At 48.5% G+C, this 13,852-nt stretch overlaps 1 protein-coding gene across 2 annotated transcripts in view; it reads right to left on the bottom strand.

Moving 5' to 3' along the window:
• Positions 1 to 13,852, bottom strand: part of PTPRS (protein tyrosine phosphatase receptor type S) — a 276,893-nt gene that overhangs the window by 22,418 nt on the left and 240,623 nt on the right. For both annotated transcript variants that reach the window (XM_084826131.1, XM_084826130.1), the window contains 4 exons: positions 11,551 to 11,674; positions 4,685 to 4,860; positions 3,265 to 3,384; positions 1,022 to 1,176 (listed from right to left, as the gene is read on the bottom strand). In XM_084826131.1, the coding sequence (XP_084682257.1) occupies positions 1,022 to 1,176; positions 3,265 to 3,384; positions 4,685 to 4,860; positions 11,551 to 11,674 (575 nt within the window). The remainder of the gene's footprint in view (positions 1 to 1,021; positions 1,177 to 3,264; positions 3,385 to 4,684; positions 4,861 to 11,550; positions 11,675 to 13,852) is intronic.

The raw sequence follows: 13,852 nt of genomic DNA, 5'->3' as shown, positions 1-13,852 counted from the left end.
GGAAGTCTCCAGTTCGAATCTCGCCTCCACTATAAACTCAAGTTATTCAGTCTCCCCATCTGCAATGTGGGGGATAATAATGACTTACCTTACAGAGTTGTTGTGATCATTACAATTAGATACTGCATGTGAAGGGCTTCGAACACTTGAAAGTGCTTTATCAGTGTTAAATATTACGAGTGCTAATACTAATACGAGGTAGCGTAAACTTTGAGAACTTTTTACCAAAAAGTGTATAAATACTCAGAATAAACAAAGAGAATAACAGAGTGGTTCTCCTGAGTGTTGATTGCAAATAAAGTGATCAGAGGGCTGCAGCAACAACTCCATAGGAAAAGGCTACAACGTTTGGGGGTTTTTAGTTAGAAAAATGGTGCATAAGGGGAGACATGGCAGAGGTGTACAAAATTATGCATGGTGATAAGAAAGGGATTAGGCCAAATAGCTTTGGCTATTTGGTGGTATAAAAATGTAATAAATAAATAAGAACCCCATGAAGCTGATGGGTGGGAGATTCAGAACAGACCAAGGGAAGGACTTTTTCAGGTGGTGTATAATTGAATCAATGTTCAATTCCATAACTCATAACTGAGCCACAGAATTCACTACCGTAAGAGGCAGTGATGGCCATCAACTTAAATGGCTTTAAAAAGAATAAGACCAATTCATGGAGGATCAAGCTATCAATGGCTATGTATTTTCTCCAGTATCAGAGGCAGTACGCTCAGGAACACGAACAGGGGAGTATTATTGCGCTCATGCCCTACTTGTGGGCTTCCCATTGGGGCCTCTGGCTGGCCACTGTGGGAAGAGAATGCTGGACTAGGCCTTTGGTCTGATCTAGCAGGGCTCATTTGATGTTCTTACTGATGTTATCCAATAAGAATTTTAAAAATCAACTAAGAAAGCGGTTCCTTCCTCCTGCCCCTGAACTTTGCCCCATGTGTTCAACTCAAGTAACACCAGACCGCTGGTCTTTGGGTATATAACCGGGGGTCTGAATTTGACTGCGATGGGGTACCTGCAATGTACGACAACGGGGCCCGCGTCTGGCGGGTTGCAAGTTTTCACTCTCCTGAGGAAGGCCAGGAATGGGGTCGGGTACTCGGGGACACCATGATCCGGCCAGGCTGTGAACTGGAACTGGCGGACCTCACGTTTCTCGCTGGAACCGGTCTGCGGAGAGAGAGAGAGAGAGAGGGAGAGAGAGAGACAGAGAAAATGTCAGGGAATGAGTTTGATGGGGCCAAAAACAAAACAAGTCCATGTTGCCTGCTAGGAGAAGAACCTCTGCAAGTAAATTCCTCCACGCGAGTGAGCCAAGCCACATGCTAAACCTGGACATAAATCCTTTTGATTTCAACGGGGCTTAGTCCCAGGTAAGGGATGCTTAAGAATGCGGTAGAACTTTGATGGACTTCTGATGTAAAAAAAAAAGAGACTTGGGGCTTCTAAAGGTCCAATCATACAGTAGTCTAGGACAGATAAAATGGGGGGGGGGAGGAAAACTTGGACAAAACTGCAACACAATAGTTTTGTGTAATAAAATACACGGGCAGAGTGGGGTGATATGATAGCATTTTTCAAGTGCCTAGAAGGTCGAAGAGGGCCACAGCCTGTTGTCTATCATCCAAGACTGTGGTACATGAAATAATGGCCTTAAGTTACAAGAAGGGAGGTTTCAGTTAAACACCAGGAAAACCTTCCTGAGGGTCAGAGCAGTCACACAATGGAACCTGCTGCCTAGGGAGGTGGTGGGCTCTCTGTCCCTGGAGGTATTCAAGCACAGACTGGACAGCCACCTGTCAGGGATGCTTTAAACGTGATTCCGGCACTGAGCAGGGTGTTGATGACCTCAATGGCCCCTTCCAATGCTATGATTCTGTGCACAGCTGAGGAACAGACCCAAAGTCCACTGAGATGAGACGCCCAGAGTAAGGAACTGGGGTGGTTTAGCCTTGGGCCACCCCAAATGAAACATCCACAGCACTGGCAGACTTTCCCCTATAAGGCACCATCACATTATGTCTGGCCCAAGTCTGCACTTTGGCATGAGATTAGGTCAAGCACGCTGCCCCAAGCCCCATACAAACAAGGAAGCATGAATGAGTACGGAATTTGGAGCTGGGAGTCCAAACGAAGCTTTGGGACGTGACAAGTTATACAGCCGTACATCACGGAGAAGCACCCTTCTGCAACGCGGTTCCCTCCAGATGTGTTGGACTACAACTCCCATCATTCCAGAGGGAGCCATGTTGCCAAAGGCGTCGGGAGAGCATCCTACGAGACTGTCTAGTATTACTTTGGTGCAAGACACTATCAAGGATGTTGTCCTCATGCCAATAATAGCCAATGGCACATTTCCGCTCTGGAGACTTCACCCACCCAATTTTTCCCAAGCATTTTGGTAAAAGGAACATCATGCAATTTTGTCTCAGTTTATGAGCTTTTCTACATGAGACTGTTAATCCACTTTATCTACTTTCGGTTTTGTTGCAGAACTGAAATCCGAGCTCTACACAAAGAGCTTTCCCTTTCCTGCTTTTCCACTACATAACCTCCAGGTGGCACTGTGCTATAGCAGAATATCACAGCTACACAAGTAGAAAAATACCTTTTCTTTTGCTTTCAGAAATAATACCCCACTTTCCCCACTCTAACCCCCGGGGAAAGTACTCTTAAAAGGCAGAAATGAAACTGGAGGACCATGGCATCACCTAAAGAACCCGTAAACAACTGTGAGTAAGGAATCACAAATGCACAATTAATACCTTATGTAGAAAGCTCTAGATTGTATTTGTCCTGGACTATAGATCCTCATGCCAACACAGAAGCCATCAGAATCAGTATCTGCAGAACCTCCCTCCCAAAGGGTTAAAGACTGAATAGTCATCCCAGGTTCTTCCAATCACATAAATAAACCTGAGACTTCAGAGAACCAACATTTTAGCCTAAACGTTACTGTTATGTCTACAGATGCCTTCTTGTGACCCAACAAAACAGCCCACAAACAAGTTATGAAGTGTGTGTGTGTGTGTGTGTGAGAGAGATCCTGCACCTTGCTATTACTGCTCGCGGACTGACACTTCCGCATCCTCTCCTCCACTGTGCAGCCATCCTGAGGAAAGGAAGGACAAAAAACTAACCAACAAACTGCCTCCCAGGGAACTTAGAGAAGGACAGCGCAGCTTACAGGCTGGGTTTGGCCCATCGGCCGCTGGTTGACAACCACCGCTTGTGATCCTGCTTGAGCTTGTCTCTCACCTTGTGGAGGGAGAAGGTGCGGACGCAAAAGGTAGCCAGCTCGATGGTGTCCAGCAAGGTGACTTGGATCATTCCATACGTCTCCGTGCCCCGGCCTGGCCAGTACTGGTCACACTTTATCTGGAAGGCCAACGTATTATTAATCGTTACAGGACTGAATTCAAGCAAGTGACACAACTTTCGAGTGGGGCTCAAAAAAGCCCAGCACAAATGTGAATCATTTGTGCCTGGCTCACAAAGCCAGAGTGGGTGAGCTGGCTGAGACCCTGCAACTCTTTCTTGCAGGAGCATGCCAAGGGCTCTGCACTAAAAGGAATTCAAATTCTGTGTTCTGAAATGCCGAATTCTGAAACTGGAATTAAATCTTGAAAGTTGAGCGTTGAGCCATCTGCATGCAGAAAAATCTCACCCAGTCCCCTCTCTGTCCTCTCTCGGTTTTCAGTAAGCAATGCTCTTGTATTTTTCAAGCATTTTTTCTCAGTCATATAGACTATAGACTTTTTAAAAAATGAGAATGGAGGTTCTCAAGAAGCTAAGTTCTGCAACCCACATCCAGATTCCAAGTTTTCTCTACATTCTCATGGAGCTGCGGCAACACACAGCCCCCGTCCCAGCTCCAGATTTTGGAGGGCCCTTGGGAAAGAACCCCTCCATGGCCCCCCTCCCTTAGTGGGTCTATTTTCTCACCACCACTGTCACCAGCTGCAATTGCTCCTCATCCTCTCTCTCACCATGGCTCCCGCTTGCTTGCTTGGCAGGCAGAGAGTCAGGGAGCAAACTGGTCGTGGCATCTCCTGCTCCCCCTCCTCACCAGCACCGTTATCTGGGCCGGAGTGAGAGGCGGGTGAACAAGCAGGTTGCAACGAGGAACAGGAGGAGCAACTGGTCAGTGGGCCCCTGCTTGGGAGTGGGCCCTCAAGAGGTGCCAACCCTTGATGCCAGCTCTATACACCACTGACCGTTCTTAGCGAGACGTCTAAGTACTATTGCTGCCACCTGTTTTGAAGGAATCGTAGCTAATTGTATAAATCTGATGCTAAACCTGAACAAGTTTGCACGGGACAAAAATACTTCCTAATGTGGGGGAAGCATATTTCGAAGCAGGTTTTGTCTTTTAGAAAAGACGTTTGCTAGGGCAGCCTCCGCCAAGCTGGGGTCCTCCAGATGGTGTGGACCACAACTCCCATAAGCCCCAGTCACCCTGACAAATGTTCAGGGATGATGGGATCTGCGGCCCAACACCTCTGGAGGGAACCAGCTTGGGAGTGGCCTCGTCTAAGATGGTGCATTTTTAAAATAAGTACTTGTATTAAGAAAAAAAGCTTTCGTGTCCGATCCACTGGAAGCCCCTTTTAGCCCATCAAGCGGTTTTTATTAAGGGCAGCCCGACTAACTGCCCCCTTCCCGCGTTTTCCCTCACCCGGGATTTCTCCTCCAGCTTCGTCATCATCACGACCGTGGCCGAGCGCTGCTCCCACACCATCCGCCAGAAGTCTCCGAAGGTCTCTGGCAGCGGGCCCTGCGTGGCGATGTAGGCATTCTGCTTCCGGTAGCCGTCGATGTAGTTGGCGTTAATGTAGTCGCTCCCCACGATGCCTGCATCAGAAGCGGCCGAAGAAGAGCTGCATTCAAGCCCCTTTCAATTTGCGAAAAATACGTTATCCTGAACCTCTGAGGCCGGCGGCACGATTTCTTTTCCTCCCCCTGGGTTAGAAGTGGAGGCGCTTTCTGCTCTTGCATGTGGTGTAGTGGTTAGAGGATAACAGGAAGCCACGTTATACAACAGCAGAATATTTGTTCTTCTCATTAGTGTTGATTACTCTGACTTGCAGGATCTCAGGCCGACAAGGTCTATCTGGAGCTGCGGGAGATCGGACCTGGAACCTTCTGCGTGCAAAGCAGGGGCAACAAAGATGATCAGGGGACTGGAAACAAAGCCCTATGAGGAGAGGCTGAAAGAACTGGGCATGTTGAGCCCTGAGAAGAGGAGACTGAAGGGAGATAGGATAGCGCTCCTCAAGGACTTGAAAGGTTGTCACAGAGAGGAAGGCCAGGATCTCTTCCCCATCATCTCAGAGCGCAGGACACGGAATAACGGGCTCAAGCTACAGGAAGCCAGATTCCGGCTGAACATCAGGAAAAACTTCCTGACTGTTAGAGCAACAGACAATGGAACCAATTACCTGGGGAGGTGGTGGGCTCTCCCACACTGGAGGCCTTCAAGACGAGGCTGGACAGCCATTTGTCAGGGATGCTCTGACTTGGATTCCTGCATTGAGCAGGGGGTTGGACTCGATGGTCTTGTAGGCCCCTTCCAACCCTACTATTCTATGATTCTATGATTCTGCCACTGTGCTAAGGTCCCTTGAAGATAAACCAAGATTCTAGTCCTCATTGGTCTGAATAAAGGGCTAATTTAAATAGGAGCATAGGAAGCTGCTTTATACCAGGCAGAGGAAGGGTCTTTTCTGCCAGTTACCAGGGATAGAACCTCGGACGCTCTGTATGTAAAAACCGGGGTTCTGCCACCGAGCTATGGCCTTTCCCCTAAAAGTAAAGTAAGATTCCAGTCCTCATGGTTCTGAATAAAGGGCTGGTTTAAATAGGAAGCTGCCTTATAACAAGTCAGAATATCTGGTTCAAGATTATCTCTACACCAACCAGCAATCTTTCTTTCCCAGCCCTACACGAACAGGCAGTTGCTCTCCAGGGTCTCAGGCAACGGAGGGTCTCCCCCAGCTTTTTCTGTTGATCCCACGGGCTGAACCTGGGACTCCCCACAGGTAAAACAAATGCTCGACCACTGAGTTTGGCAGAATCATAGAATAGTATCATAGAATAGTAGGGTTGAAAGGGGCCTATACGTCCATCGAGTCCAGAAGCACGTGTGAATCCTTTGTGTAAAGCAGTCTCCCCTAATCTGGCATCCTGCAAATCTTGGACTACAACTCCCAGCACCCCCCAGCCAGCCATGAGAGTTGTAGTCCAAGATATCTAGAGGGCGCCAGGTCGTAGAGAAATAGTGTATGGTGTAGAGAAACAGGAGTCCTCGCATAATCAGGGATATGTTTTTGATCCCTCCCACCCCCATGCAGAAAAAAGAAAAGAAGTGAGAGAATGTACCACTCTTTCTCCAAGCCTTGCACTGAATTGATTGGGTTGCATCCAGATTTAGTCACAGTCAGAGTAATATAAGTCCCATTGATTTTGATGGGTTTACTCAAAACGTGACTAAATCTGGATCCAACCGCCGCACAACATCTCTGCTGGCTGTTGCTCATTCTTGTACGCCCATAATTACTCTTCTAGGCCTGTTTAGCACTGTAGACTGTGCCCTTCTGCTTAGCAAAAAGGTGTTGGTTGCTAGGCATGCAGATAGGTCTGAGATGAAAGTGGGGGTTGGCTTAATGGTTGCTCATGTCGCAAAGGCACACACCTCCCTGCAGCAGGAGGAACACTTCCTACTCAAACTGTCGGCAGTCCTTGGGGAATGGGAATTTGGAGGGCTCTCCGCTAAGCTTGGAGGAGGCTCAAACATATCCCTTCCCCTTCCCTTCCCTGCTGGCTTTCAGGCCGTACCTCTCCTGCTGGTTCTAGGTTCGTGGTTTGTGCAAAGATCGAGAGCTTCACAGTGATGGGAGGCATTATCAGAGCAGGTGTAGAGAAGCAGCTAAGAGGTATAAAATAGGGGGTCCTTGCTTTGACCCTTGGCTCCCCTCCCTTTGTATTAAGGGATGATAATACTGACCTACTTTACAAAGCTGATATAAGGATGATCAACAATGCATATTTTTTAATGCAGCAACTGATGCTGTTTGTGAGCTTGGACTGTTCTAACACAAATCCTGTGAAGTACTAGTTCCCCTCTACTCAGCACTGCTTAGGCCTCATCTTGAGTACTGGGTCCAGTTCTGGGCACTGCACTTTAAGAAGGATGCAGACAAGCCGGAGAGGGTTCAGAGGAGGGCAACAAAGATGATTGGGGGACTGGAAACAAAGCCCTATGAAGAGAGACTGAAAGAACTGGGCATGTTTAGCCTTGAGAAGAGAAGACGGAGGGGAGACAGGATCGCGCTCTTCAAGTACTTGAAAGGCTGTCCCAGAGAGGAAGGCCAGGATCTCTTCTCCATCATCCCAGAGTGCAGAACACGGAATAATGGGCTCAAGCTGCAGGAAGCCAGATTCCAGCTGAACATCAGGAAAAACTTCCCGATTGTTAGAGCAATATGACAATGGAACCAATTCCCTAGGGAGGCGGTGGGCCTCTGGCATTGGAACACTGGAGGCGTTCAAGACGAGGCTGGACAGCCACCTGTCAGGGATGCTCTGACTTGGACTCCTGCACTGAGCAGGGGTTGGACTCGATGGTCTTGTAGGCCCCTTCCAACCCTACTATTCTATGATTCTATATTCTCCTGGCAGTGAAATGGGCTTTTTTTTTTTTTTTTGCAGGTTGTGGGGAGGGAAACCCTTCTGATGAGTGCTCTAAGTTGCAACTTCACTGCACATCCCCTTTGGGCGAATCCACGGAGGGGGAACATGTTTTCCACAAGTGCTCCAGATCCCCCACCCTCCCTGAAATTCAGCCAAATGCTGGTGAGCTTCTATTCCTCACCACAGAATCAAAGAACGGTAGGGTTGGAAGGGGCATGCAAGGCCATCGACTCCAACGCGCTGCTCAATGCAGGAATCCAGGTCAGAGCATCCCTGACAGGTGGCTGTCCAGCCTCGTCTTGAATGCCTCCAGGGTGGGAGAGCCCACCACCTCCCCAGGTAATAGGCTCCGTTGTCATATTGCTCTGACAGTCAGGAAGCTTTTCCTGACGTTCAGCCGGAATCTGGCTTCCTGGAACTTGAGCCCATTCTTCCGTGTCCTGCGCTCTGGGATGATGGAGAAGAGATCCTGGCCTTCCTCTCTGGGACAGCCTTTCAAGTACTTGAAGAGTGCTATCCTGTCTCCCCTCAGTCTTCTCTTCTCTCTCTCTCTCTCTTACACACACCATCCTTACCTCACCCTGCCCCAGGTAAATTAAATTACCTCTTAGCCCCCTGAGGGCAGGGAAGCAATCTAAAGAAGGTTAAGTGGCAAGCCGCTGCTGCTGACCCTGCATGGTCTTTGGCGGGAGCAGGGGGGAGGGGGGAGAGGGGGAGGGGATTGGAAATTCATTTTGTCCCATGGTCTCTTTCCACTTCGCCCTTGGAAAGCTCAAAATGAAATGTCCACTGTATCGAGTGAAACCTGGACGCTGAAGAGAGGCACAAACCAAGATGGCAGTTGTAAGAGGCAAATTCCCCAAAAGAGAGCTCCCCCACCATGCCCCCAGCCACACACACACTGGTAATTTCTTTGAACTGTATACCTATAAATCTGACCCCTGCAGCAGAAGGAGAAAGCACCGTCTTACACATTAAATCTCTCTTTCCTTCCAGCGAGGATTCCTGCTTTCTGTTAGCTGGAGAAACGCACCAACCAAGCGCGGCAGCATTGACCTGACATACTTCTAAATTAAAGACATGCTTAGAAGAGGGAAGGGGACGGGAAAACCCGCACACCCATAACCGTGCCACGTAATTGGAGGAAGTCACGGCTGACAATTTCAAAGCCCGTGCCCCCAGCAGGAATTGGCAGCGCGGTTTCCCCCTGCTCCTCTGCCCCCAACATCTATACGGAAAGCAGACAGGTTTCAGCAAAAGGGAAATAAGAGTTAGGGGCTACTGAGAGCTTCCAAACCAGAATCTGATGAAGATCAACCCCATGTGCTACAAATGGTAGGTAGCCACGTTGATCCATTGTGGGGTGGGGCAGATCCAAACTCTGCGGTACACCTGCCAAGATACCTCTGGATTCTGTTCAGAGCAGGAGACAGAATCAACTAACAATCAGGTTTTATATTTCCAAGAAGATAAAGCAGCTCTTATTAATGCGGGAAGCAGGCATTATTGCTTCTGTGTTCCAGTCACCCTGGCCGCATTCAGAAAGGGCTGTCAGACGGAAGAGGAAGGTGATCTCTGTTGTTCCACAGGGCTGGACTAGAACCACGGGGTGGGTAGCACAGACAGGCAGATTTGGGCTGAACATTAGGAGAAACGTCCTAATTCGGCAGCGGAACAGGGCTGACTCAGGAGTGGTGGTGCAGTTAACTAATTTCAGAGGCTGGGCGTAATGCTCTTACAGGGGCCCCCCACTCTTTGGATGCTGTGGTTCCAAGATCCTGCATGGAGATGACCTCCAAGGGACCTTCCAAATGCTTGATTCTAGTGAGGTGACCACAATTCCATCTGCTTCTCCTTTGTTCCAACTGTTCTTAAATCTGAGGGAGGCAGGTGGGGGAAACATGTTCAGCTTTTTCTCTCCTCTGTTTTGTTTAACATCCAGCCTGATGAAGAGATCTGGGGAACTCAAAAATTGGTCCACCAAAAATGACATTTTTGGTTGCATCTAATGAAGGCATTACTAAACTACCCTTGGCCACAAGCGGAAAGTAGAGAGCAAAGCAGTGAGCTGAGCTGTACTCTCCTGTCCTGCCTCCCCACTCGCTAGCCGGCCCGTAGGACCCCCCTCCCCCAAATATGCCAGTGTGGTGTAGTGGCAAGAGTGTTGGACTAGGAGCTGGGAGATCCGGGTTCTAGTCCCCACTCGGCCATGGAAGCTCACTGGGTGACTTTGGGCCAGTCACAGACTCTCAGCCCAACCCACCTCACAGGGTTGTTGCTGTGAGGATAAAATGGAGAGGAGGTGGATAATGTAAGCCGCCTTGGGTTCCTTGCAAGAGGAAAAAAGGCGAGGTATAAATGCAATTAAAAAAAAAAATGACAAAGTCAAATACTCTGTCAGCAACCCCCGTCTGGTGGGTGAACCTAGGAAATTTTATCGGGATGCAAATCAGTGACACAAACTTCCTGTGTCTAGGAAAGGGGTCATCTGCTTGGCCACTGTGGGAGGAGAACGGTGGACTACGTAGGCCTTGGCAAGGTCCCAGGTTCGATCCCCGACATCTCCAGGTCAGGCTGGAAAAACTCCTGCCTGAAATCCTGGAGAGCTGCTGCCAGTCAGTGCTGACAATACTGGCTAGATTGTCTCTGTACTATGTTGCTATGAGTCACCATGGCTCTTCTTGGGTTCTTATCCTGATCTGCCCACCCTGGAATTAGGCAACAGCAGGCTAGACAGAGCAATGCTTCGACTCAGCAAAAGGTCCCCATGTAAGCAGCAGGCTAATTGCGGCAGCCACACGTGAGCTCTCAACAGAGCATAATGAAGCCCCTGGCAGCTCGACACAGGCCTCCATAAGATGGGGTTCAAGTCCAGACCAGGGAGCGGCACGCATGTCAAAGGATGAATCCTCTTAAAAGAGCCAGGGTGCTCTAGTGCAGATGTTTTGCCCCAAACCTCCAGATGTTTTAGACTACATGCTGGTTGGGGTTGATGGATATTGTAGTCCCAAACATCTGGAAGGCACCAGGTGATGGCTGGTGTAGTGGTTAGAGTGTTTGATTAAGACCAGGGAGACTCAGGTTCAAATCCCCTCCTAGCCACGAAGTTCACAGAATGACCCTTGGACCAGTCGTTTAAGCTCACTCCCAACCTACCTCGCAGAGCTGTTGTCCCCTGCTTTATCCTCACAACAGAATCACATACGCCACCCTGAGCTCATTTAAGGGTTAGGGTGGCAGAGAATTAAAGTATTTTTTATTTATTTTAGAAAAATATATGTACTACTTTTCAGTTTTTAAAAACCAAACCCAAAGTGGTTCACAAGATAAAATCATAATAAATACAACACAACGTAATAGCATAAAATATGCAGCCTTGGCAGCAAAACCCCGAACAGGATTTCCAAAGTTTGAATAATCTGATCCGTGTTGTCTCAGCACCGCTGCCCCCAACTCATCAGTGCCGGCTCCAGGTTTTGAGGGCCCCGGGCAAGACACCCCAATGGGCCACCTCCCTCCAAGAGTCCACCTTCTCGCCACCATTGCCGCCAGCTGCCTAGCTCCTGATCCTCGTCCTTATCCGCTTGCTTGCTTGAGAGGGAGAGCGCCAGGGAGCAAGGAGGCTGTGGCCTCTTCTGCTCCTCGTTGTCCCCACCACCCTTGTCTGGGCCGGAGCGAGAGGCAGGCGAACACGCAGGTTGCAAAAGTGGAGAGGAGGAGCAACTTCAGGAGGGAGTCTTGTCAGCGGGCCCCTGCTGGGGCGTGGGCCCCTGACAAGTGCCCGACGATGCCTACCCTTGAATCCTGCCCTGCCCCCATCAACCCAGCTTCTCACAGGTGTTGCTCACATACCTTCAATAGGCAGCAAAATGACCCGGGAGTGGTCGTAGGCAATTACGTTGGCGTAGCGGTTTTTCGGCTTGTTGACCTCAAGGTTGGAGTGCTCCCAAGTGAACTGCTGACCAGGATCAATGGACTAGAGGGACAGGAAAAATAAAATATCACCGTAGAGCTATATACGTGTTTTGTTGATCAGTTAATTAATTAATTACCCACCTTGATATATTGCTTTCCACAGAGTTATCAAAGCGGTGAACATGCAGTATCTTTGTCACAAAAATGCAACAATAAAACACAACAGTAAAACTACCCAATAATAAATAAATACCAATCAGCAATAAAAGTGCACGCTCTGCTGTGTGCTACAGACCGTAACTGGCCGGGCCACACTTCAGGGAAAGTGCCTTGAGATGGGTCTCGAGGAGATGTCTGGACATCAGAACTGTGCGGGCCTGTCTAAGGACAGTTGGTGATGTGTTCCCAGAGGGTGGGTGCTGCACTTTCAGAAGGGGTCCCTCTGATGATCGCAGAGATCAGGCAGGGATGTAAGGGGTGCGGTGCTCTCCAGGTAACCTGGTCCCAAGTAATTTAGGGGTTTAAAAGATCTATCTATCATCTATCTTTATGGCGAAATATATCTGCTCTCTGCATTCTGTTCCAAAGTCAGGTTTGAGCTAAAAAGGCCACTAATTTCTCTTCCTTTCTTCCAAGAACTGTGACCTTAAAACAATTAATTGGTACAACCAATCAATGGAAGCTTTCATTGCAAATTAAAAATGCATTAGAGCATTGCCACTGTTGTGGAACTGACTCTCTTGGGCTTGTTTCTCTCTCACCCACACACAAGCTTGAGTGAAGGAATGCATGCTCCAACCTAACGGGGTGGGGGGAATGATTTTACACTAGCTGGTACTGCGATCCAGCGATGAACAACTTTTGTTGTAGACGCTGCATGTGCAACTCTGCTGGGATTGTGGCTGGCGCATCTATAGTTGTCTCTGAAAATGTCGATCAACTGGTGATCTGCTCTTTTGGGGTCTTATTGTTAATAGTTTTTAGCTGTTCCAGTTTTATAGTTTTGTATGTTCAAAGTTTTATATACTGTTTTATCGTGTTTTATTTGAGGGTGTTCATTTTTGTGAACCACCTGGAGAGCTTTTGCTATTGGAAGGGTGTGTGCGTGTGTGCGTGTGTGTGTGTAGAAATGTACTTAATGTAGTATAATGTAAATGCCCTTCACTTACATGGTCACACAAACTGCCTGTTAAACTACCCACCATCTCACATGGCTTTTGAAAGAAAGAGAAAAACAATCATGCAAGCTCATGGAGGAAAAGAGGTTTGTTGGCAGCTATGGGCCAGGACAAATGGATGGAACTGTCGAGTTCAGAGGCAGTGTGCCTGCAACTACGAGATACAGAAGACAAAACACAGAGAAAAGGTTGTTGGTTCTGAATTTCCGGGGGGTGGGGACCTGCTTGGCCATGGTTGTAAACAGGATACTGCGCTAGATGAAACAGACTACTTCGGAAGATGCTGGATTCTCTGTTGTTGGAGGTCTTCAAGCAGAGGCTGGGGGGCGAGCTATCAATGGTGCTGTAGCGGCAGATTTTCCTGCACCAACAGGGGCTGGACTAGATGACCTTTGAGGTCATCCCAACTCTACGGTTGCACCTTGGATGGCTCCCTTGGAGTTCTGACTGGTTCTGACTGAAACCTGGAGTGGATTCACCATCTCACTGACATCGGAACCACCAGCCCCCCCTGGGCATGTTTTGCTTGGAGAAGAGACTATTAGGAGAGATAGCCATCTTCACATATTTGAAAAGCTATCATAGAGACAATGGAGCAAATTTGTTCTCTGTGGCTTCAGAGAAGCCATTGACCCAAATCAATGGACTCAAAGGATAACAAAGGGAATTTTGACTAAACTGCGCTGTACAAGCTTTTTTAGAGTGGAACTGCCTCGGATGGTTGCAGACTCTCTTTCATTGGAGGGTTTTAAGCAGAGCCTGGATGGCCACTTAGTAGGGATGTTGTTTCCCACATTGGAAGGGGTTGGACTGGATGACCTTTGAGGTCCCTGCCAAGGTGATATACAAGCAGGGCTACGCATACTCTTTCTGTCAGTGCTCAATATCAAAGTGCCGCAGTGAGAAAAAGAAAACTTAAATCCAGCATAAAGTATGTAAATCAGGCTCCAATCTTCTATTTTGCAGAATTCATTTTTGCTTGGCTGGGGATGGGTAAAGGTATCTGGAATCACACAAGGCACCAGAATCCCACTGTCACCCCGCACACCCGATGACTGGAA

Source organism: Heloderma suspectum, chromosome Z, assembly GCF_057233095.1.
Source record: "Heloderma suspectum isolate Gila_16-S chromosome Z, 16-S_ref, whole genome shotgun sequence".
NCBI lineage: Eukaryota > Metazoa > Chordata > Lepidosauria > Squamata > Helodermatidae > Heloderma > Heloderma suspectum.
The sequence above is the reverse complement of the archived record's forward strand: the minus strand, read 5'-3'. Positions and strand labels throughout refer to the sequence as shown.